The following is a 25,052-nucleotide window of genomic DNA, read 5'->3' on the forward strand; positions in this document are numbered from 1 at the left end:
TTTGAAGAGTGGGTAAAGGCCGCAGAAGCCACGGGGCAAAACATTGCACCGGAGCTATGAAAGGAAGCAGGTAAACAGCAGTAGCTCCCCTTCAAACTTCTATTATTGGCCACAGCGCCCCTCTTTGCTTGTGTTTTTTCTAAATATTTTTCTTCTTTTATATTTTAAGGCACTGGCTGTTGCAGAACTGACTAAATATCAGAAAAAAATGTAACAGAAAATAAATAAATAAATAAAGCAAGCTTGGCTTTAGATGTGTGCTGCTTGCTTAAAGTCTCTCTACCTTTGTGCAGACCGAATTAATAGTGGGATGTCCTCCGATTTTGTTCAGCAGAGCATTTTGCTGACTGCTGCCAGCGTTCTTCCCATATATATTATGCCAGGCCATGTCCTAAACAAAGGTGCCTCTTTATAGGCTAGAAACAAAAAGAATTGACCCCAAAATATCCACAAAGAAGAAAATCCAGAGAAAACCAAAAAAACTCTGTGGAGTGACGATGTTCCAAAATGGACTTTATTTGAAAGTATCAAAGTTCCAAAGGTACACTAAAATCATCCACATAAAATAATTCCATCCACATAAAAGCAAATCATCCACATAAGAGCCTTAAAGGACCTAATCCGCTAGGGATACAGGACCCAACATGGTCCGCGTTTCGACAAAAAGTCTTCTTCAGGGGTCCTATAAAGGTGTGTACGTGGGAAACAAGCAGTGTCTCACTTCCGGTTCACCACACAATTGTTTCCCACGTACACACCTTTATAGGACCCCCAGAGACCCCTGAAGAAGACTTTTTGTCGAAACGCGGACCGTGTTGGGTCCTGTATCCCTAGCGGACTAGGTCCTTTAAGGCTCTTATGTGGATGATTTACTTTTATGTGGATGGAATTATTTTATGTGGATGATTTTAGTGTACCTTTGGAACTTTGATACTTTCAAATAAAGTCCATTTGGGAACATCGTCACTCCACAGAGTTTTTTTTTGGTTTTCTCTTTACAGGCTAGACCTCAGAGGGTCTGTTGCTCAGTGAAAGAAGTGTTGGGGGCGTGTTTTGCATACAATTCTCAAAATTAAGAGCCCAAACTTTATTTCGATCCGATAAGACAAGGGACCAGATATCAATTGATCTCAAATTCTAGTACGAGTAAGACAAATGAATAAATCTTAAAGAAAAACCAAGTGCTTTTTGCAGACTGCTCGTCTCAATTCACAGACTGTTCCGAGACAGCTGAAAAATTATGAAAAGCACAGAAAAAGAATAAACAAACTAAATAGTTCAGCACGCAGATTACAAATACATGAATGGTATAACAAGCAAATCACTTTAAAGAGAAGCTCTTTCCAGACTGATGTCCTGCTGGTCTGCAGATTTGAACTAGTATTTTTTTTTTTTTTTAAGGTAGCAGGTAAAGCTAGCTAGCAAGTATTTCAGGCTCATTTTCTCCACATACAAACCTAAAGGCATCAAAATGTCCATTTCTAAAGGGCTTTCCACTCCAACTGGATCACAAAGTGCTTTAGAATCAGAGCAGCTTAGGCCTTGTCCTCAGCCCACAGATACTGCTTGACCAGGCCCAACGGAAGAGAGGTACAGTGGTATAAAAGAGTTATTATAGAGACCAGAAGTGCTCAGGCTGCTGGTCACAGAAAGAAAAAGCAAAATAGTAAATTCTTCATTTAAAAACAAACAACAACAAAAAGTCCAAAACCCTTCTCACCCTGGACTAGAAGGTATAAAAATGTGCCCAAAAAATTTATAGCATGGAGTGCAAAACCCCCCTCCCCAAATATATCATAGGAAAATCATTGGGGGGATGGAGGGTGGTTGCCATTACAACTTGTGCCTTCTAGTCTCGGTCAGTCTATTAAAAAGAAAAAAAAATTAAAACAAAAAACCATAAGAAAAAAAAAAATCTGAGGCACAAAATAAAATGATTGGGCAAGGTTATGGAGAAAGTCAGGGGGAAGGGTGGGTATAAAGTTCAGCGAGTCCGTTATTGCCATTGAAGAACCCCGTTATCAAAATGTGCCATTTTGCATACATGGCGTACAACTTCTTTGAAGACAGGGCTTGAAATGTTTGAATAAAGCAGAAACTCCTTTATGCTATCCTGGCTTCAGTATGGATACCAATGAATCGTGGAAGCCAAGAGCAGTAACTTCAGTCACTGAATGAAGATTCGCTATTAGAGCTTTCTTCAGCCTCAACATGAGTGCCACCATTAGGCAGTGGAGCGTCTGGCGTCCTACAAAATAAAGGGAGAAAATCGGATTTTGGCAACTCTGCACAGGCTAATTTAAACAGTTACTGTGAATTTATGAAACAGAATGTCAGCAAACGGAAAGATGCAACTTTTTGAACAGTCACAGAGGTAGCTTTTACCAGGGAAGGTGCTGTCAAATGTCAAGATGGCACGGACACGACTGTCATTTCACCATTCCTTTAATTGTAGATGTAAACGCAGGGATAAGAACAAGGGTTTAATTATAAATCACAGGCTCAACACGAAATGAATTTGGAAGAGAGGAGGTTTGTGTTTGGGAAAGAAAAGAGATTTGATATACCACTTTTCTGTGGTTACAATCAAAGTAATTGACATATTATATCCAGGCACTTATTTTGTACCTGGGGCAATAGAGGGTAAGTGACTTGTCCAGAGACACAAGGAGCTGCAGTGGGAAAATGAACCCGGTTCCCCCGATTCTCAGGCCACTGCATCAATGAATAAGATTTTAAAAATCAACGCATAAAGCTTGTCTTTATAGCTCTAACTCCTCCCCCCCTTTCTTTATTTTTACAAAAGCGTAGCGTGGTTTTTAGCGCCGGTCACAGCGGTAACAGTTCCGCTGCTCAGAATTCCTATTAGCCTACAAGCTATTACCTTCATGGCTGGCGCTAAAAAACACACTACACTTTTGTAAGGGGGGGGAGTACAGCCAATCTGATAAACCGGCTTTGGCTGATGTCATAAGATCAGCTCTATGACATCATAAAAGCACTGCAACAACTGCAGCCAAATCAAAATAGCAGCAGCAACATTAGGAGCTCTGATCTTTTAAAATCCAAGTGTCATCTGAATGACCATCCATACCAGTAACTACAAAATGTTGAAAACTTAGGGCCTCTGTGGTTTTAAAATTCTTGCAACTTCTCTTCATTGAGCAATGACAAAAAAAAAAAAAAAAAGTTAAAAGGAGGACCTAATATTTACTCTTTCACCTTCCACAAAATAGTTTTACTTACTGCAATAAGTCTGGGTCTAGTCCTTCTGAAATCATTTTGTTTCTGATTGCCATCAAAGGTACACCCTAGAATCAAGATATAAATATTTCCAAATGATGCATAAAAAATTATGAAGCAGAGCCACTGTTGGTTGGTGCTTAGAATTCTCTCTGGGTTCTTTAACTGCCATTGAAGTTTGTTTTAACCTGCTGAGTAATATCCAGAGCAGTGAAATAGAGAATGACACGGGGACAATTTTTTCCCCGTTCCCGCAGGAACTCAATTTTCCCATCCCGAGTTTTGTCAAAGTCCCATTCCTGTAAACTCTGCCTTAACTGCATAAGCCTCAAATACTTATGATTTTAAAGTGTTTGAATCTTGTGCAGATGAGGACAGAGCTTAGGCATTGGTGGAATGAGGCATTATGACATCACAATCTGAGCTCTAGAATGTTGCTACTTAGGATTTTAAAGTGTTTGAGGCTTGTGCAGATGAGGACGGAGCTTAGTCATTGGTGGAATGAGACTTTATGACATCACAATCTGAGCTCTAGAATGTTGCTACTTATGATTTTAAAGTGTTTGAGGCTTGTGCAGATGAGGACAGAGCTTAGGCACTGGTGGAATGAGGCATTGTGACATCACAATCTGAGCTCTAGAATGTTGCTACTTATGATTTTAAAGTGTTTGAGGCTTGTGCAGATGAGGACAGAGCTTAGGCATTGGTGGAATGAGGCATTGTGACATCACAATCTGAGCTCTAGAATGTTGCTACTTATGATTTTAAAGTGTTTGAGGCTTGTGCAGATGAGGACAGAGCTTAGGCACTGGTGGAATGAGGCATTGTGACATCACAATCTGAGCTCTAGAATGTTGCTACTTATGATTTTAAAGTGTTTGAGGCTTATGCAGATGAGGACAGAGCTTAGGCATTGGTGGAATGAGGCATTATGACATCACAGGCTAAGCTCTAGAATGTTGCTACTTATGATTTTAAAGTGTTTGAGGCTTGTGTAGATGAGGACAGAGCTTAGGCATTGGTAGAATGAGGCATTATGACATCACAATCTGAGCTCTAGAATGTTGCTACTTATGATTTTAAAGTGTTTGAGGCTTGTGCAGATGAGGACGGAGCTTAGGCATTGGTGGAATGAGGCATTATGACATCACAATCTGAGCTCTAGAATGTTGCTACTTAGGATTTTAAAGTGTTTGAGGCTTGTGCAGATGAGGACGGAGCTTAGTCATTGGTGGAATGAGACTTTATGACATCACAATCTGAGCTCTAGAATGTTGCTACTTATGATTTTAAAGTGTTTGAGGCTTGTGCAGATGAGGACAGAGCTTAGGCACTGGTGGAATGAGGCATTGTGACATCACAATCTGAGCTCTAGAATGTTGCTACTTATGATTTTAAAGTGTTTGAGGCTTGTGCAGATGAGGACAGAGCTTAGGCATTGGTGGAATGAGGCATTGTGACATCACAATCTGAGCTCTAGAATGTTGCTACTTATGATTTTAAAGTGTTTGAGGCTTGTGCAGATGAGGACAGAGCTTAGGCACTGGTGGAATGAGGCATTGTGACATCACAATCTGAGCTCTAGAATGTTGCTACTTATGATTTTAAAGTGTTTGAGGCTTATGCAGATGAGGACAGAGCTTAGGCATTGGTGGAATGAGGCATTATGACATCACAATCTGAGCTCTAGAATGTTGCTACTTATGATTTTAAAGTGTTTGAGGCTTGTGCAGATGAGGACAGAGCTTGCAGGGACAGGAAAAGAACTTGCTGGGATGGGAGTAAGAGTTCCCACGGGGACGGGGAAAAATGTGTCCCCCGTATCATTCTCTACAGTGAAACCCGAAGTCTGGAATTGTACTGTGTGACGCCGTGAATCAATGAAAACTAATTCAAGGGTATTTGCTTCAATGAGATAAGCTTTTAAAAAGCAAACAAAAATAGCTCTATCCTCCCAAGAAAATATCCATACGCTTATATTCAGTGACAGAAAAGTTGCTAATAAGTGACTGGCTCATGCCCAGCATCATTAGTTTACTCTATTGGAACTTTGGGCTTCGTTTTGAAGTTCTGTTCCCAGCTTCCTTTGTGCTTTCAGTGACTAAATGTACTTCAGATTTACATAGGGTATATAAGCAACAGCACTGCCATTCAACAAAGCAAGGTGCTTAATGCCACTATGGGCACTGGCTATCACCAGAGATGGCATTAGGCAACAAAACATCTATGTAGGCGCAATTCGCAACAAAGATAGGCACCGGAAATGTAGGTGTGGAAAACTCTGGCCTACGTTTCCGGCATCTATTTTTTCCCAGATGAAGGAAAAATTTAAACAAAGATAATTTGGACTTAATGACCGATGGTTAAAATTTGTGATGTGCCTGGGTCCTTCTGCTTTAGCATATCACACCCAGGAAACAAACATTCCTGGGGTGTCACAAATTTTTACAAATCCACCGAAAAAGAAAGATAACAGTTTCCTGTCATAGAAACATTAAGACAGTAAAGGCCAAAGTTTTACATAACAAGCTGAAAAAGGTTGTGTCACTGGGGTTTTTTGCCTTTAATAATTAACAGTATTCCTGTTGACTTCGGATGGAAAACAAAATTATTAACGGTAGACTGAAAACCTAATCTGAAATGGAGATGACATTGCGTGTATAAAGTACTTACAAGGAGCACATCAAACAAGATTAAAAAGCTAAAAGGAGAAATAACTTCCAGTTATAAAAAAATAAAAAAAGAATGCGTAAGAACATATTATAGTGGGTCCATGCAAGAAAGAGTATGGACACTAGGGGTGGCTCGTTGGGTGTGAAGGCTATATGCAAATGAAGCTTCACAATGAAAGTCTTCAGTCCCTACTGCAGAAGGTAGGACCATGTGAATTAACACAGTCAGTCACTGGTGGGGTTGGTCCTGCTGTTGACCATGCTTGGAAATACAGTGGTACCTTGGATTACGAGCATAATCCGTTCCAGGAGCATGCTCGTAATCCAAAATGCTCGTTTATCAAAGCGAATTTCCCCATAGGAAATAATGGAAACTCGCTTTGGTGCGTTCCCCCCCCCTGAGAACCGGCATTGCTCCCCTCGAAGGCCCCCCCTGCGATCAGGCACCCCCCCTTCCTCGAACCAGCACCCCCCTGCCATGATCCGACCCCCCCGCCACGATCTGACCCCCCCGACACAATTGGGCCCCCCCCCCGCCGCTTCTTACCCTCATCTGGGCACTCTTGAAGATCGGCCCTCGTCTGCTGGGCCTTGAGCATCTGAGCATGCTCAAGGCCTGCGAGTTCACTCTTCAAGAGTGCCCAGATGAGGGTAAGAAGCGGTGGGGGGGTGCCCAATTGTGTCGGGGGGGGGGGGTGTCGGATCGTGTCGGGGGGATGCCCAATCGTGTCGGGGGGGGGGTCGGATCGTGGCGAGGGGGTGCCCAATCGTGTCGGGGGGGGGTTGGATCGTGGCGGGGGGGTGCCGGTTCGAGGCAGGGGGGGTGCCGGATCGCAAGGGGGGTGCCGGATTACGGGGGGGGGGGGGGGTGCTCGTAAATCAAGCCATGCTCGGTTTCCGAGGCACCGATTTTGCAAATGTTTTGCTCGTCTTGCAAAACACTCGCAAACCGGTGCACTCGTAAACCGAGGTACCACTGTACATACAAACTCAAGAGACTGAGGCATTAATGGACAAGGATATACCAACTGAGGTTAAACAAGACCAAAGTATGTTATAGATTTTGGAGTCAATATTTAGCGGGACTTATCTAGAGAGGAATGGCTCCCATCCGGATAAGTTCCACTGACTAAGTCCATACCCGGAATTTCAGCAGCATTATTAGGACAATGCGGTTGAGTATCAAGTCAAACTGCCTCGGCACTAAGCTGGCAGAGCTTGGGCAAATGTGGCATCACAAAATCAAAGTGAACGCAAGACTGTTCAAAATGCTAAATCATACAACGGAATGAACACAGTACGTAAGATACAGTTGATATCTACTGTGAAGGGGAAAAGACCTCAAATGCCCCTGTGCCCAAAGCTCATGGCTTGATTCAAGGACACATTGGGGGCAAAAGGTATTATCATAGGTCTAAAAACCCCTCTTATGATGTGCAAATAGTGCCAAAAAAAAAAAAAAACCCCAACAAAAAAACAACAACCCAAAAAACTTATTTTGTTTTATAATATTTAGCAAGTGCACTACGATATGAGCTTAGGGCACGGGGGTATTTGAGGTCTTTTCCCCTTCACAGTAGATATCAACTGTACCTTGGGCAGGATTCTCTAAACCTCCAAATCGTGTGCGATCCGTTTCCGTTTGCATGCCGGCCGACCAATTCAGTAAAAGCCTGCATGCAAATGGGGATGATTGTTAATATGCCCAGAGCGATCCCCACTCATGCGCACATCCTGACACTGCTGTTAGGGCTCAGCCCAGCCCAGCCCAGATCTCTCTTGCCTGCTCCCGGACTCTCCTGCTCTCTGCCACCGTTCCCTGCAGTGCAAGCCTGTGGTGTTAAAGCGGGCCTGCACTATGGGGAATGGCAGCAGAAAGCAGGAGAGTCTGGCGAGCAGGGAAGAGAGATCAGGCAATGGCCTGACACACCGACCCTGCCTGCCACCCCCACCCCAGCCCCAATCTCTCCTGCCTGTCCTGCCGCGCCCCCCCCCCCCGGGAGAAAAAAGCAGGAGGGATAACAACTCTCTCCTGCCATCACCGTAAAAAAAAAAAAAAAAAAAAATGCTGCATGCATGCAGCACCCCCCCCCCCTCCGACTGGCATGGCCCTCCCTCACCCTCTCCCCTCCCGACCGGCACAACCCACCTGTGGCACCAAAAAGTTGGGAGCAGGAGGGGTGTTCAGTCCCTCCTGCTCCTAGGCCTCCCACCCCTCGGCCCACCCCGGTACTTTTAAAATAGTTGGAAGCAGGAGGGGTGCCCGGTCCAAAGGGAGGAGCCTGAGGCGCCACAGCCAATCAGGGCCTTAGGCCTCTTCCTGTGCATCAGATGATGTGCCGGGGCGGGGCCTAAGGCTGCTATTGGGCAATGGCTGGCCTGAGAGTAGGAGCAGGAGGACTTTCCTCCTGCTCCCGAAGATTTTGGAGCGGCATAGGAGCAGGAGAAGGGTCTGGGCAGCCCTCCTGCTCCCAACTATTTTAAAGGTACCGGGGTGGGTGGGCTGGGCCTGACCGCCTGGGCTGACCAGGGGTGGGCCGTGTTGGTCAGGGAGGGGAGGCAAGGGCCGTGCTGCATGCATGCAGCATTTAAAAAAAAAACAAACCAAAAACAAACAAACCCAAAAAAACAACAAAAAAATAAACGCTGATGGCAGGAAGGAATTGGCATCCCTCCTGCTTTTTTCTCCAGGGGGGGGCCCATCCCATGCCAGGAGTGGGGTGAGGGCCATGCTGTGCCGGTCGCAGGGAGGGTAGGAGGTAGGGCAAGGGCCGTGCCGATCGGGAGGGCGGCCGTGTTTGGGGGGGCACGTTTTAGTGAGGGGTAGATATTTTGCGTGTGTAACACACGCAAAATATCTGTGCCATGGAAAAAAATGAATAAAAAAAAAGACAGGCAGGCCTGTCAAAAAGCGTGCAGACCTGACGGTAACTCAGTTACCGACAGGTCTGCAGCATTCAGTTTTGCCAATTGTAAAACCCGACTCAAAATAGCCAAGCAATTGTTAGTGAATCAATTGCTTGGCTATTTTGCATGAGGTTTTACTAATTTGCATGAGACGATCGGGATAGGATCGCTACAGGTGTTAGTGAATAGTGCAGGAGGGAAATCTGGTCGTAAAGGGCTCGCAAACCGATCGGTACACGATCGGTTTGCTTAGTGAATCTAGCCCCTTATGTACTGTGTTCATTCCGTTATTAAGAGCTTGGGCAAAACCAGTAGTTAGTGGCGATATTCAGTCTGCTAATTAATAATAATAATTTTATCTCTTATATACTGCCAAAGCCGTAGTAGTTCGAGGCGGGTTTACATCAAAGAGGGCTGGATAATCAGCGAATATAGGTACAAACAGCGAATATAGATACAATTTATAGAGGTAAGCAGGATACAGGTACAATATATAGGGGCCATATGTGAAGGGGAGCAGGAAATAGGGGATAGGCTTAAGAGATCTTGGGAAGCAAGAGGTCGGGGATAGAGGTCTTAGGATACAAATTGGTTAAATAGGTTAGTTTTTAATAGTTTTCTGAAGTTTAAGTAGGATGAAGAGCGTGAGATAATATGCCCAGATAAAGGGCCTTTTTTCTAACTTTATCCAGTTACCAGTCTGAATATCTGGTATCTGATTAAGTAGTGCTAGATCAAGAAGATCTTTGTTTAGTCATATCAGAAACAGAGACTATGGATCTCCAGGGCCCGCAGTCAATGATAGCCCGCAAGCAGGCCAATAGCTAAGACTGGTTCTAACAGCAATTGACTGCGGGCCCTGGAGATCCATAGTCTCTGTTTCTGATATGACTAAACAAAGATCTTCTTGATCTAGCATTAGCCTTTAATAGGAAACACTAGTAGGTACACTTGAAAAAAAATAAAGGATTAATAATCTGATTAAGTAGCACTAGCCAACCTGCTCTTGGATATTCAGTGCCAGTCATTATCTGGATTAGAGAATGACAGTGATAAAATTCAGCACCGTTCCTGTCCCTGCGAATAACCGTGGGAAACCATCTCGTGTCATTCTTTAGTGTCTATCTCCACCTCAGTCTTTCTACACCAGAATTCTTCAATGCAAGGCTTGAGGGTCAGTGGTTGTGCCCATTCATATTCTGATTCTTATGTGAGCCAAGTATAAGATAATGAAGTCATTGTGGCATCACTGATAAGCTTGGCTCTTATTGGTGGAATCTTATTGGTGGAATTATGACATCACAATATCTGCTCTGGATACCAGAGACTGTCATTCTCTTGTGTCTATCTCAACCTCATTCCTTCTACAACAGCATTCTGGTTTGAGGGTCAGTGGTTGTGTCCATTCATAATGATTCTTCCCTCTCTCCTTAAAGGATGACATGGAGATGTTTTCCTGAAGTTATCCACAGGGATGGGAACAGTGATGAATTTTGTCACCGTGTCTTTTTCTAATTTGGATATTGGCACTGAATCTAGGAATAAAAAGGCTAAGGCGACCAGTGTTTAGAAAAATGCTGACAACTGTGGCTGAATATCAGGGGGTCTATTTTCTTTCATGTGAGAAGAAATTGCTATTCACTGTGAATATCCAGCTTTGTCATATGAAAAACTGAGGGCTTGTGCTTACCACTAGAACCATCTTCAGGTATCTGGCATAGTGGGGATCCTTGCCTACAGTTACAACACTTTCCGAAGGCGTTTCCGTTTTCCGTGCTGCTGTGTCAGCCGTGAGGTTTTGCTGTAGAAAGAGCAGTACACAAAACCTTTTAGAGCTATATGTACAAAGGTTTCATTTAGCTCTTAGTCCTGTGAACAAGAGGTCCATATTAGACTAGATGATTTGATGAGGCAGGAGGGTGGGATGTAGGCAGAGACAAAATAGCACAAGTAAGACACAAACCAGGGGAGCAGAGAAGCTGCTTCCCTGTTTAGTTTGTTTTTTTATTTAAATTCTTTATTCATTTTTAAACTTTTATCAAGTGTACAAAAATTCATAATAAACACTATTAATTAGACCACTTGAACATCTTATCATTATATCCTATAAATATAAATGTAACCCTCCCCCCACCCTCCCTCAAAGACCATTATTCATTATAAACCCTACACTTTATTATAAACCCTACTAGTCTGTTTTTTTAAATTTTGACTAAAAGTTTTCAGTGAGTACTAGGTACTAAATTTCAATAAAACCTATGACTATAAAACATTACTGAAATGAGGGGGGCGTGGCTTGGAGCACGCTAAACTTGGAGGTGTGATCGAGTTGCTCTGTTTTTCCAGGCAATTCAAGTCACTTCAGGGTTTGTTTGAAGGGCGCTCAGGGAACTAAACCTATATTCACAACTCACAACCAGAATCATGTGATTATAATATAATATAATATAATATAAGTGAAGGGTACTCTCAGTGTGAACCATCAGTGATAGGAGTTCAGCTCCGGCACTTCACTTCTGGGTCAAGGCGAAAAGCCTCCACCCCCACACCATTCCCTGAGCGCCCTTCAAACAAACCCTGAAGTGACTTGAATTGCCTTGTTAAGTTGTTTCTATTGTAGGATTTTTGGCAAAAATTGAGTGTATTTGTTCTGTTTTTCCAGGCAGCAGTTTTAAGATTATAAATACCATTTTCGCCATAATTGTGGTTTTGGGTGGTTCGCAGGCTGTGTGAAGATGGCCAGTACGCAGCAAGGGAAAATTGACGCGGCTTTTGTGACAGCCGGCACGGCGAAGCGAGTGAAACATGATCATGCGACACCCTCAAAAACACCACTTCTGGAGGAGGAGGAGATTTAAAAAAAAGAAATTATGGCTGAGCTTAAAAAAATATCACAGCTGATTCAAAAGAACGCTGAAAGTATTCAAGAGGTAAAGGACGAAGTTTTAAATACAAATAAACAGATAGAGATTGCTAACCAGAGAATGGCAGTTTTAGAACACAGAGTGGAGCAGTTAGAAATAACTGCAGCCCAATCTAAAGATGACAACAGAGTTATTAATGATTTACAAAAACAGCTGGTAGACTATGAAAATCGCGGGAGGAGGAAGAATGTAAAAATAATTGGGCTAGCAGAAAATTTGGAGGGGGGGAATCCAATTCAGTTTCTGGAAAATTTGCTGCCAAAATTATTGCAACTGAATTCTAAGTACCCCCTAGAGATTGAAAGAGCACATAGGATTCCTTTTCAAAGATCTGCTAACAACTCTAAGTCCAGACCTTTTATTTTCAAGCTATTGAGATTTCAACAAGCCTTTGAAATATAAAAATTAGCAAAGGCAGATAAAAACTTAAATTATAAAGGCTCCAAATTATTGTTTCTGCCGGATTTTGCAAAGAGCACTGTGGCTGGACAGCAGTTCCTTCAGCTTCGTCCTCAATTGAAAGAAAAAGGATATAAGTATGAATTATACTACCTTGCAAAGATGAGAGTATCCAGTGGGAATACCGTATTTTCACGCATATACTGCGCACCCGTGTAAAACGCGCACAGGGGTATAGCGCACGGGAAACCAAAATTTATGTAAAGAAATTATTATATACCGCGCACACATGTATACCGCGCATGCTGCTCCTTGAATTTAAATCTCCTTCTGCCGTCCCGACTCTCCTCTCGCCGCCCTGTTCTCTGCCCTGAGTCTCCTCTCGTCCCGACTCTCCTTTCGCCGCCCTGACCTGCTCCCAGCTCTGTAAGCATGCGCAGACCATCTACAGACAAAGAAGATGTCTGAAAGCCTGATGCCCCACCCCGAAGGACCGCTGGCCCCCCCACCCTGAAGGACCGCTGGCCCCTCCACCCTGAAGGACCGCTCGCACCCCCCCCCGACGTCCGATTCATCCCCCAGCGCCCCCCTCCGCACGGAGAAGCTGCCTACTGTTGGTTCCCGATGCCAGTGAGCCCTGCTGTTTCCTCTGCCGGCGGTCCCGCCCTTTCTCTGACATCAGAGAAGGAGCAGGACTGCGGCAGAGGAAGCAGCGCAGGGCTCAGAGAAGGGGCGGGACCGCCGGCAGAGGAAGCAGCAGGGCTCACTGGCATCGGGAACCAACGGTAGGCAGCTTCTCCGTGCGGGGGGGGGGGGGGCGCTGGGGGATGAATCGGACGTCGGGGGGGGGGGGGGAAACTATGTAAAAAAAATTTGTAAACGCACTCACGTATATAATGCGCATGGTTATGCACGGTTTGTAAAATCGTGTATAACGCGCACGTTATATGTGTGAAAATATGGTAAATCTCTTTATTTTGAGGATCCTGAAAAACTGAGAGATTTTTTGGCTACTTCAGAGCCAATGTCTATTTGAAGGTATTTCAAAAGAAGAAGAAAAGAAGAGGATGAACAGGAATATGCTGCACCGTGATAGTGTTTCTTATGATGTTCAATGGAGTTTACTTTATTTCAAAGATGTTATAGGATTTGATTATATCTATTTATTATTTTTCTTTGTTCTTTCCTTTGTGTATGTGACATGTTTTATGGTTTTGGTGATGTTTTGAATGTTGTATGTTATTTGGTCTTAATGTATTGTCTTATCAGTCATGTTTAGGTTTTATCAATTGGTGTCACAAGATTACAAGGAAATACAGTTAAATGTGTTTTTGAACTAATTTATTTCCTTTAGGATAATCTAGACACATGGAGTTTATTTGTTTTGATATTAATTGTTCTGTATGTGTGATGTGTCAGTTGTGATTGATTTAGGAAGGTATCAGCGATTATTCCTTATTAGTTATAATTCTAGGATTAATTGCTGCTTTCATTAGCTGATTTTGGAATATGGAAGTTATGAATTACTTATTTGATTTTCCAACTATAATATTGTATATGCTATGCTCAAGTATGATAAGTATTTGAATATGAGGATGGATATAAAATATGTGTTTAATGTCTTCATTTTAATGAACTGGATGAGGGGATTTTAATGATATATTTTAAAATGTGTTAGGGTGGTGTATATTTGTTTAAAAATAAAAAAGAATGCATATTATGAAGATATTTAAAATTTTTGTTTTAAAGAAGAATATAGTTAAAGGGGATCAAATGAGTTCTAATGCTAGTATTTGGGGTATTAATAAGTCTCTGTGATGTAGTATAATTGATCTATATAGTCAACATGAATTTGATTGATAATATGATTATTTATTTTATGAAACAAATGAATTGTATGAATAGTTATGGCATTAATTAATTGATTTATGTTATCATTTTTATAAAAAAATGGATTGGAGTTTACGTTGCCTGGGGGGAGTGAATGGGTTACATATCCTATGTTTAACCATTTATAGGGAGGGTTTGGGTGGGTTAGGGAGTGGGAATTCTTTTATATTATTGATAAAGATGATTTTAGGGAATAAAGGAGTTTGTTATTTAATTAATTTATTATTCGTTTTCATGAAGGTGCTGGTGTCTAGTCATTTCAAGTTGATTAAGCATGCATACTATTATAGGTATTTCCATATTTTAGATAATGATTAAGCTTTTTTCATTAAATGTCAATGGCCTTAATCACATGATTAAAAAAGAATAAAATGTTAGATTTCCTTAAAAAGCAAAATGCTGATATTTATTTCATTCAAGAGATGCATCTGACAATTATTGAATCTAGGAAGCTGGAAGGGGGTTGGATCTCTAAAAGTTGTTTTGCTCCAGCAGTTGGGAAAAAAGCGGGGGTTGCTATCTTAGTTAGTAGAAAGTGTTCAGCGAATTTCCAAATTGTTGCTTCGGACCCCTTAGGAAGGTGGGTACATATCAAAATGAGCATGGGAAATAATACCCTTGATTTGTTCAATGTTTACGCTCCAAATATGAATCAAATGGAGTTTTTTAAGACTTTACAACAATTATTACTCCCACTGGCTGCCTCTAATTTAGTGGTGGCTGGAGATTTCAATGCTGTAATGGATCCAATAGTGGATAAGAATCCAAGTAGGATTATGAAATCATTAGGTTTAGATAATTTGGTTCAATCTTGTGATTTGATAGATATATGGCGTATTCTTCATTTTGGTGATCGGGAATTTTCCTTTTGTTCACAGGTTCATAATTCTTTTTCAAGGATTGATTATATTTTTGTTTCAAATAAAATAGCTCAGAAAGTAATAAAAGCCATCATGGATTCTATCATTTTATCTGATCATGGTGGTGTTTGGATTGAATTACAAGTGGACGAGCAAGTTGATGCTAAGCCGATTTGGAGGTTTGATAATACTTTGATTGCAGATTCAAAATTCCTTGAAGATTTCAAATTAAAAATAATTGAATTTTTTCAAATTAACGCCTCTGATGATATTAATATTGAAGTGTTGTGGGATGCTTTTAAAGCAACCGTGAGAGGACATATTATTTCATATTATGCATATATTAGAAAACAACTTAAAAAACAATTTTATGATTTGGAAAATAAATTAATTAGCAAATGGGAACAGAGTACATTACAAATTTTATTAAAAGCTAAAGCCAAGTATAATGAATTATCTTCAAAGTTTGTAAGAAATGATTTGTTTTATCAGCAAACTCAGTACTATGGAAATTCAAATAAGGCAGGGAAAATTAGCAAATTATCTTAAGCAAAAAAAAGGAAAACAAAAATTATTGTAATAAAAGAGAAATACATACTAAAAATGAGCACATTTTAAACAATTTCTTACTTTCTATAAGGACTTATATTCTTCTGAGACTTATAGAAACAAAGAACAAGATGGTCTGGAATTTTTAAATTTAATTATTGGACCAAAAATTCCTGAGCATATAAAAGGAAGTTTAGAAGAACCTATATCTCTAAAAGAATTAGAAATAGCATTGAAATCTCTTAGAGCTGGATCCGCTCCAGGTGGTGATGGATATACTCTAGAATTCTATAAGTCATTTCAAATTACTCTTTTACCATATTTGTTAAATTTATATCAATATCAACTGACTAAAGGTTGTATTTCAGGTACTATGGCAGATTCCTTGGTTATTGTTTTGCCAAAACCAAACAGAGATTCCACTTTGGTTTCAAACTACAGGCCGATTTCATTAATAAATGTGGATGGGAAAATTATTGCCAAATTATTGGCTTTAAGATTGGCAAAAGCTCTCCCTTTTATTATTGATACTCACCAAACATAATTTGTTGCAAGGAGACATTCTTCTCATAATACTAGACTGGCTTTTCATACTTTAAATTTAACAAAAAAAGTGAATGATCCGGCTTTCTTGGATTCTTTGGATGCGGAAAAGGCCTTTGATAGGGTAGAATGGAATTTTATTTACCAAGCGTTGGAATGGTTTGGGGTGGGTTCTGGTTTCATTCAAATGATCCAGACGCTGTATAGCTCTCCTGGTGCAAGATTATACATTAACAATAGTTTATCAGATCAGTTTAACTTGCAAAGGGGGTTTAGACAGGGTTGTCCCCTGTCTCAATTGCTCTTTGATGTTGTTTTAGAACTCTTGTTAATTGCTATTAATCAAGCAAAGGGGATGCAGGGTATTCCTTATTCAAATTGGGAATATAAACTTTCTGCTTATGCAGATGATATACTGCTTTATTTGAGGAATCCAGAGTCCACCATTCCATGCTTACTTGAATTGATAGAGAAATTTGGAAAGTTTTCAGGATATAAGATTAATTGGAGTCCTCCCGCTTAATGTTCACTGTGCCAAAGGCTTATTCGATTCATTTACTTTTGTCTGGAAAGATGATGGTCTAAAATATTTAGGCATCATTATTAAAAACAATATTGAAGATACGGTGAAGGAGAATGAAAGACTTTTGTTAAAAAAGTAACAGAAATGTGCGAGAAGTGGAATCCGTTGCATTTATCATGGTGGGGGAGAGTTCAAACTATTAAAATGATGATACTGCCTGTGGTTTGCTATCAAATGAGTATGATACCAGTTTTTTTTCAGGGTCCTTTTATAAAAAGTTAAATGGTATTCTTACGAAATTTGTTTGGTTGGGTAAAAGACCAAGAATTGCTTTAGTATCTTTACAGAAATCAATTATGGAGGGAGGGGTAAATTTTCCAAATTTTTATAGGTATCATCAAGCCTATATTCTACTTCAGGGTATGTACTGGGTCCTCCCAGTGCTCATGGATAATGTCCCAGATTGGTTATATTTAGAATGGCGACTCCTGTTTCCTTTACATCTGGTTCATTTGCTTAGTATAAAGATACCTAGGAAATATAAAGAGAATAGGATTTTGATTGATACCTGGAAAACTTTACATTATGTTAGTAATTTGTCACCTATTCCAATTTCGAAATTGTTACATCAATCCATTTGGGTAAACTCCAAGATTAAAATTGGTGGATTTCAAATCGTCTGGAAGCAATGGATAATTGGAGGTATTCGAACTTTGAATGATATTATATCAAATGGTTCACTGCTTAGTTTTTCACAGTTGCAACATAAATATGGTTTAAATAAGACACAAAATTTTAAATGGTTGAAGCTGAAGCAGGCTATTCAGGAGGGGTTCCCTGAATGAAAGAATCTTAATAATCAGTACAGTTTAGAATTCCTATGCTTTCAGGTGGATTTCTTGGGTCACCAAGCCGCACAGTGGTATAAATTACTATATGAATATTTGAATAAAAAACAGAAAACTGGTTTGAGGGATATTTGGAGCATTGAAATCAAGCATCAAATTTCTGCATCTCAGTGGCCACGAATTTGGTCTTGGAGAATAAAATCTACAATGTCGGCATCTATGAGACAAACATGGTTTTTTTTTTTGTTACATAGAGCTTTTTGGACCCCAGTTCGTTTACAAAAATTAGATAGTTCCAAGTCTAATAGATGTTGGCATTGTAATAAGGATGCAGGGACTTTAGATCATTTACCGTATTTTCACGCATATAACGCGCGCGTTATACGCGTTTTTACCTACCGCGCATACCCCTCGCGCGTTATATGCGTGAGCGCGGTATACAAAAGTTTTAAAACATAGTTCCCACCCCGCCCGACGCCCGATTCACCCCCCCAGCAGGACCGCTCGCACCCCCACCCCGAACGACCGCTCGCACGCGCTCCCACCCGCACCCGCATCCACGATCGGAGCAAGAGGGAGCCCAAGCCCTCTTGCCCGGCCGACTCCCCGACGTCCGATACATCCCCCCCCCCCGGCAGGACCACTCGCACCCCCACCCCGAAGGACCGCCGACTTCCCGACAATATCGGGCCAGAAGGGAGCCCAAACCCTCCTGGCCACGGCGACCCCCTAACCCCACCCCGCACTACATTACGGACAGGAGGGATCCCAGGCCCTCCTGCCCTCGACGCAAACCCCCCTCCCCCCCCAACGACCGCCCCCCCCAAGAACCTCCGACCGCCCCCCAGCCGACCCGCGATCCCCCTGGCGACCCCCACGACCCCCCCACCCCCCTTCCCCGTACCTTTGGTAGTTGGCCGGACAGACGGGAGCCAAACCCGCCTGTCCGGCAGGCAGCCAACGAAGGAATGAGACCGGATTGGCCCATCCATCCTAAAGCTCCGCCTACTGGTGGGGCCTAAGACGCGTGGGCCAATCAGAATAGGCCCTGGAGCCTTAGGTCCCACCTGGGGGCGCGGCCTGAGGCACATGGGCCCAACCCGACCATGTGCCTCAGGCCGCGCCCCCAGGTGGGACCTAAGGCTCCAGGGCCTATTCTGATTGGCCCACGCGCCTTAGGCCCCACCAGTAGGCGGAGCTTTAGGATGGATGGGCCAATCCGGCCTCATTCCTTCGTTGGCTGCCTGCCGGACAGGCGGGTTTGGCTCCCGTCTGTCCGGCCAACTACCAAAGGTACGGGGAAGGGGGGTGGGGGGGTCGTGGGGGTCGCCAGGGGGGTCGCGGGTCGGCTGGGGGGGCGGTCGGAGGTTCTTGGGGGGGGCGGTCGTTGGGGGAGAGGGGGGTTTGCGTCGAGGGCAGGAGGGCCTGGGCTCCCTCCTGCCCGTAATGTAGTGCGGGGTGGGGTTAGGGGGTCGCCGTGGCCAGGAGGGTTTGGGCTCCCTTCTGGCCCAACTACCAAAGGTACGGGGAAGGGGGGTGGGGGGGTCGCCAGGGGGGTCGCGGGTCGGCTGGGGGGGCGGTCGGAGGGTCTTGGGGGGGGCGGGCGTCGGGGGGAGGGGGGTTTGCGTCGAGGGCAGGAGGGCCTGGGATCCCTCCTGCCCGTAATGTAGTGCGGGGTGGGGTTAGGGGGTCGCCGTGGCCAGGAGGATTTGGGCTCCCTCCTGGCCCGATATTGTTGGGGAGTCGGCGGTCCTTCGGGGGGAGGGATGTATCGGACGTCGGGGGGGGCATCAGGCTTTCAGGATGGGGACAGACCTTCAAGGGGGGACAGTGCACGGAAGTCAGGGGGGGTGAACGGAGAGTCGGGACAGCGCACGGAAAGTCAGGGCGGGCGAAAGGAGCGTCGGGCAGCATGCGCGGTATACCCGTGAGCGCGGTATACCAAAGTTTTTGTACATATCATCGTGATTTCTGCGCGCTATACCCGTGTGCGCGTTTTATACGGGTGCGCGTTATTTGCGTGAAAATACGGTAATATTTTTCTGCCCTTGCATTAATTCCTTTTGGAAATCAATTTGGCCCCAAATTAATTCGCTATTAGAAAATTTTGTTGCCTTGTCGTATGATACAATTTTATTTGGAACTTCAATGAGGTTTAAAAGTCAAATTTCAATGTCCAATAATAAATTATTACTAATTTTGACAGGAGTTGCCATTCAGCATATTACTAGGAACTGGAAAAATTATACAAGACTCAATTATACCTTTTGGTGGAATTCTGTATGTCATATATACAAGATGGAAAAAGTCATTGCTTTACAAAATGGAAATTATGCTAATTTTAAAAAGATTTGGGGGGCATTGATTGTATATTCAAATGATTAGACACCTTTATGTATTTGAAACATTATAATAAATAAGGGGTATAGTAGATGTTTTGCGGGAATTCATTGTTGATGTGGGGAGGGATGGGAGGGGGAAGGATTTTTATAATACTTATAGAATATTGGTTAGGATGTACAAGTGATTCTGTATATTATTCAATAACATTGTATTCTTGTTGAAGAATTGAAAATGAATAAAGATTTAGAAAAAGCAACAAACATTACTGAAATAAATATACTAAGTTAAAGAAATGATTTTTTATGAAATCAAAAAATGTCAGAAACTTTTTACTGCAAGAACTTTCCAATTAATTAGCGACAATTGTACCTTGGATAAACCTCATTGGCTATGATACTGCCACTGTGCAAAAGTTAGAAGTCACACAGATAGCACTGTGAAAATGTCAGCTGTTTTTCCCATTTCAGTTTCTGTGCCAAGCTGGTTCAATCAAGAATTAGACATAAGTGTGCCTCTATCAATATATCAAGTATGTGTGTGTGGTGGGGAGGGTTTGGGTGGGGGAACCCCAAAACACACACAAGTTTCAAGTTTATTAAAAGTTTGTTATACACGCAATATCAAATAATTTAAATGCGTATGACAATAAAAAATTTTGGGAGACAAAATAAAACAATTTGTACAAGTAAACATACGGGCCCTGATTCTCCAAAAGTGCGTCCCGATTTTAGGCAGCTGTAGGCGTCCTACAGCTGTCTAATCAGCCAATCGGGATGCACGTTTTTAAAAAAAAATGCTCCCCAGGCAGGCCTGAAGGTGCCTCCGGGAGCCTGGGGAGACCCGCAAGACGCCTAAGCTCGCCTAAGGGCCTTAGGCGAACCTAGGTGGCCCTACGCTTCTCCCTAGTAGAGGAAGAAACCTTAAAACGTAGGCCAGCAAAATGCTGGTCTACATTGTAAGTAGACGCAGCCGCTATACTTATCGCGGCAAGGGATCTCTCTGCCGCTATAAGTATAGCGGGCCGCGGCCTGTCCGATCGGATGCCCTCCCCTCCGACACTACCGACCGCCCCCCCCCCCGACACTACCAATCAGGCCTTAGATTAAGTGGGGATGGGCGGACCCGCTATGCCTAAGGCCTGATTGGTCCAGGCTTCTAGAGCCTGGGCCAATCAGGCCTTAGGCTTCGGCGGGATGGGCCGGGAAGGGGCGAGCCTGCCTCATTTCGACGAGGCGGGCCTACCAGCTGGACGGGCAAGAACCGTCTGGCCTGAAGAACAGGTTAGTTTGGAGGTTTGGGGGTTGTTAGCACCGGGAGGGGGGGTGCGTCTTCGGGCAGGAGGGATTGGACACCCTTCTACCAGCGATCGGTAGTGTCGGGGTGGGAGGGAGATCGGTAATGTCGGGGGGGGGGGGGGGGGCGGTCGGTAGTGTCGGAGGGGGGGGCATCCGATCGGACAGGCCGCGGCCCGCTATACTTATAGCGGCAGAGAGATCCCTTGCCGCGATGTGTAGCGGGCCTTGTCTAATCTAACCCGATTCTCTAACCTGCGTCTGTAACATGGACGCCGGTTACAGAATCGGGGTTTTAGTGTAGGCCGATTCTGAATAGGACGCCTCTCCCGGGCGTCCTATACAGAATCAGGGCCTAGGTGTCTTGCGGGCCTCGCCTTCAATATAGGCGGCCTGCCTGGGGAGCATTTTTTAAAAAAAACTTGCATCCCGATTGGCTGATTAGACAGTTGTAGGACGCCTACAGCTGCCTAAAATTGGGACGCACTTTTGGAGAATCAGGGCCAGAATGTATGTACACAAATAATTAGCGATACATAAGGGAAGAGGGGTGAACTACAATTTAAGGAAAGTAAAGATATATTTAAGGAAAAAACAACATCAGGAGGGTAATGAGAAAATGTTTTACAAATATGGCTAAGCCTAAAAAGAGAATGGGGGAGGTTGTGACCTATAAGGTCTGGTTAAATTTAGGTATTTGAGCCTGGGATTAATGATAGAAGAATTATCCTATCTATGACTCAAAATGCGTCTTTGTATAGGTAGCATTTTAATGTGCTTTCCCCCCATTCAGGAGCTGTATACCAATAACTAGGGTCCAAAACCAGACATTATGTCTGTTACCAAAACTGTGAGGAGTAACAGAATTGCAAAAAAACAACCAGATCTAAAGCCTATTCAATCTGTTCGTTTTTCTCTTCAGTGCAATGCTACTGGACACTGAAGATAAAAGCAATACTCCCAGCGTTTTCCCCACGCCTTCTTGACTTCTCTAACTGAACTCCCCACACCAAACTTCTGCAAGATGGAATAACAGGGACGCTTACCTCTGCTTGGGGAGATACAATGTCTGGTTGCCGTGAGTTTGCAGGTGTTGAGACTGGACCGTTTGCGATATTGTTTTGCTTTGAGTCAGAGACGTCCAATTGGACATCTTCTAAACCAGGAATAGAAGAAAGCTGTAGAAAAAACAAAACATGTTTACTATGAATACTTTAGGGGGGGAAAAAAAAATCTTTAATTACTTCAAAACTTAGCAATGCCACCAAATTTTTTTTTTGGGGGGGGGGGAGGGGGAATAAAATTATTACCACTTATAATTGATGTGGGAAGAGCAAACTTTCATCGTATCAGACTAAGGGCTCCTTTTAATAAGCTGCATTAGGGCATTAACATGCGGAATAGCGCGCGCTACAATGCCGCGCGCACTAGACGCTAACGCCAGCATTGAGCTGGCGTTAAGTTCGAGCCGCGTAGTGCGGGGTTAGAGTGCACTAAAAACGCTAGCGCACCTTAGTAAAAGGAGCCCTAAATATTTTTTAAATATTCTGTTTTAATGTTCTTTTATTTGCAAGTCTTCTTGGAGTTATGACTGAAACTTTTTTTTTTAACCCAGTAACTTCTTTCTGCTCTTTTGGATTTCTAACTCTAGCCTCTCCTGAATTATGGTGTCATCAGCCTTTCATCATAACTACCTCAGCCATAAAGCTAAAGGAAAGGCCCCCCCCATCACAGTTCATTTAGCTTGGCCAGCAGCGCTCCTTCCAAAACACAGCAATGTAGACATCGAGTCTGACCTCAGAATAGCTGGGTTTCCCCTTTCCTACAGAGATAATTACCGCCTCTGCAGGATCCACAGCCCTAGCCAAGCCAGAAAGCAGAATTCTGAACCCAGGTCTTCTAGATCAGTGATTCCCAACCCTGTCCTGGAGGAACACCAGGCCAATCGGGTTTTCAGGCTAGCCCTAATGAATATGCATGAGAGAGATTTGCATATGATGGAAGTGATAGGCATGCAAATTTGCTTCATGCATATTCATTAGGGCTAGCCTGAAAACCCGATTGGCCTGGTGTTCCTCCAGGACAGGGTTGGGAACCACTGTTCTAGATGATCGTATGCGCTGCTGCTTCTGAGCCTAGGGTTTCTATATGGCTCCAGAAAAAGATGGATTGAGATATCCGGGTTTCACTTCCACTGAAAGCAAAGGAAGTAAAACCCGGAGGTCTCAATCCGTCCTTTTTCTGAAGCCATATAGAAACCCTAACTGAGCCACTAGGCTGGTCTTGGGACTGCAATTTTTATATCACTCGCAACAGAGACAGCACCATACTGGCACACAGACAAGGCCCCTGCCTCCTGCTTGACTGACACATCGCCAATCTACATGGCATCCTCACAATCTAACAGTCACTTTCTAACATTAAGCTCACAATCTACGCAGTCTTTTCTTCCGTCATGTGCCAACTAAGAAAGGAGGAGAGGGAGGAAGAGAGAGACTCTGGAAGTTCAACAGGAGCCATGTTTTCTCAATATTGTCTATCTACCACAAAGTTTACAGAGTTAAGAGTATACTGTAATACATTACTTGCACATTAAACTAGAAACGTGCATTTTGTCTTCTTTTCCTTCTCGTTATCTCCTAGCCTCTTCTACCAGGCTAGAAAACAGAGAGCTGTTGGTGGCCCAACTACTACAGAGAAAGAAATAGGCAGATACAACAGGCACCTTCAAAAGCAGCAGAATAGGGTTAAAACATAGAACCATGATGGCAGATAAAGGCCAAATAGCCCATCTAGTCTGCCCATCCGCAGTCATCATTAGATCTTTCTCTCTCCAAAAGATCCCACGCGCCTATCCCAGGCCCTCTTGAATTCAGACAGTTTGTTTCCCACCACCTCTTCCGTGGAGACTGTTCCACGCATCTACCACCCTTTCTGTAAAAAAGTATTCTCTTAGCTTCTCCTGGAGCCTATCACCTCTTAACTTCATCCTATGCCCTCTCATCGCAGAGCTTCCTTTCAAGAAAGAGATTCGACTCGTGTGCATTCTGGGATCAGGATGTTCCGAGATGGTCCTCGCAACTAAAGCTGCCCCCAAAGAGATCATTCAGTAAAGCAAATATACATTTGCAAAACCAGATATGAAAAAAATTAGGTCTTTCTTTTAGTCCTTCCAGACTGGCACAGACAGATGGGTTTATACTCTTTTGCCAGCAGGTGGAGACTGAGAACACACTGAATTCTAACAGTACAAGTGGGCTGTGCTTCCCTCATAGAATCAGTCTGACGAATAGCCAAACAGGAACAATACAAATATCCCAGATGGAAAAACAGGAACTCTAAACTAAAGTTTCTTGTTTTTTTTTTGTTGCGACACGGCAGAGGGAAGGCACCAGCAGGGCAGGCCATGAACAAGCCTGTTCAGAGTCTGTGTTTGCTAGCCGTCCATTGCCAATGCTGCTGCTTTAGAAGATCGAACAATATGTCAGATCTCCGGGGGGGGTGTGTGTGGAGGGGGAGGGGGTGTTGGTCAGGAAGTACTGTCACACAGAAGGGATAATCAAATTGAAAAATCAATTCAACAGACTGAATCGAATCAAAATAAATTTTCCCTGAATTGGGAAGCACTAGTATATAGCCAGCACAAAATCCTGGGCCCCCCCACCATTACCAGTGGGATGGAACCATGCTCAACTAAAGAGGGCGAGGCCTGCTGGAGTAGTCCTGCCCAGCTAAAGACTCAATTAAAATGACTCAGCTAAAATGATGGCGTTTCCCAGCAAAGAGGAAAGGCACACCGAAAAAGGCTCCCCCAGAGTCGAAATCACTAAAGAGGCCTCCATAGAACCAGCTGCGAAAAGGGAATCACCAGAAAACCCCAACGCAACAGTAAGATAATCTTCAGTTTACGCTGCGGTCAAGGAACCTCGGGCCTCCAATGACAGCAGCCGTGTCAACTGGGGAAGCCTCAGAGACATGGGTGGTTGGGGAATTCCGGGCCTCCCCACCGCAGACTTTCCCTTTGCAACCGCAAGGGAATTCCTTCCTGCTGGCACCCGA

At 43.5% G+C, this 25,052-nt stretch overlaps 1 protein-coding gene across 2 annotated transcripts in view; it reads right to left on the bottom strand.

Annotated features, from left to right (window-relative positions):
* Positions 1-1,068: 1,068 nt before the first annotated feature.
* Positions 1,069-25,052, bottom strand: part of WASHC3 (WASH complex subunit 3) — a 34,259-nt gene continuing 10,275 nt past the window's right edge. For both annotated transcript variants that reach the window (XM_033952381.1, XM_033952382.1), the window contains exons 4-7: positions 22,040-22,171; positions 10,513-10,623; positions 3,247-3,311; positions 1,069-2,248 (exon numbers count right to left, since the gene is read on the bottom strand). In XM_033952381.1, coding sequence (XP_033808272.1) covers positions 2,164-2,248; positions 3,247-3,311; positions 10,513-10,623; positions 22,040-22,171 — 393 coding nt within the window. In that variant the 3' untranslated portion in view covers positions 1,069-2,163. The remainder of the gene's footprint in view (positions 2,249-3,246; positions 3,312-10,512; positions 10,624-22,039; positions 22,172-25,052) is intronic.

Source organism: Geotrypetes seraphini, chromosome 7 (genome assembly GCF_902459505.1).
Source record: "Geotrypetes seraphini chromosome 7, aGeoSer1.1, whole genome shotgun sequence".
NCBI classification, from domain to species: domain Eukaryota; kingdom Metazoa; phylum Chordata; class Amphibia; order Gymnophiona; family Dermophiidae; genus Geotrypetes; species Geotrypetes seraphini.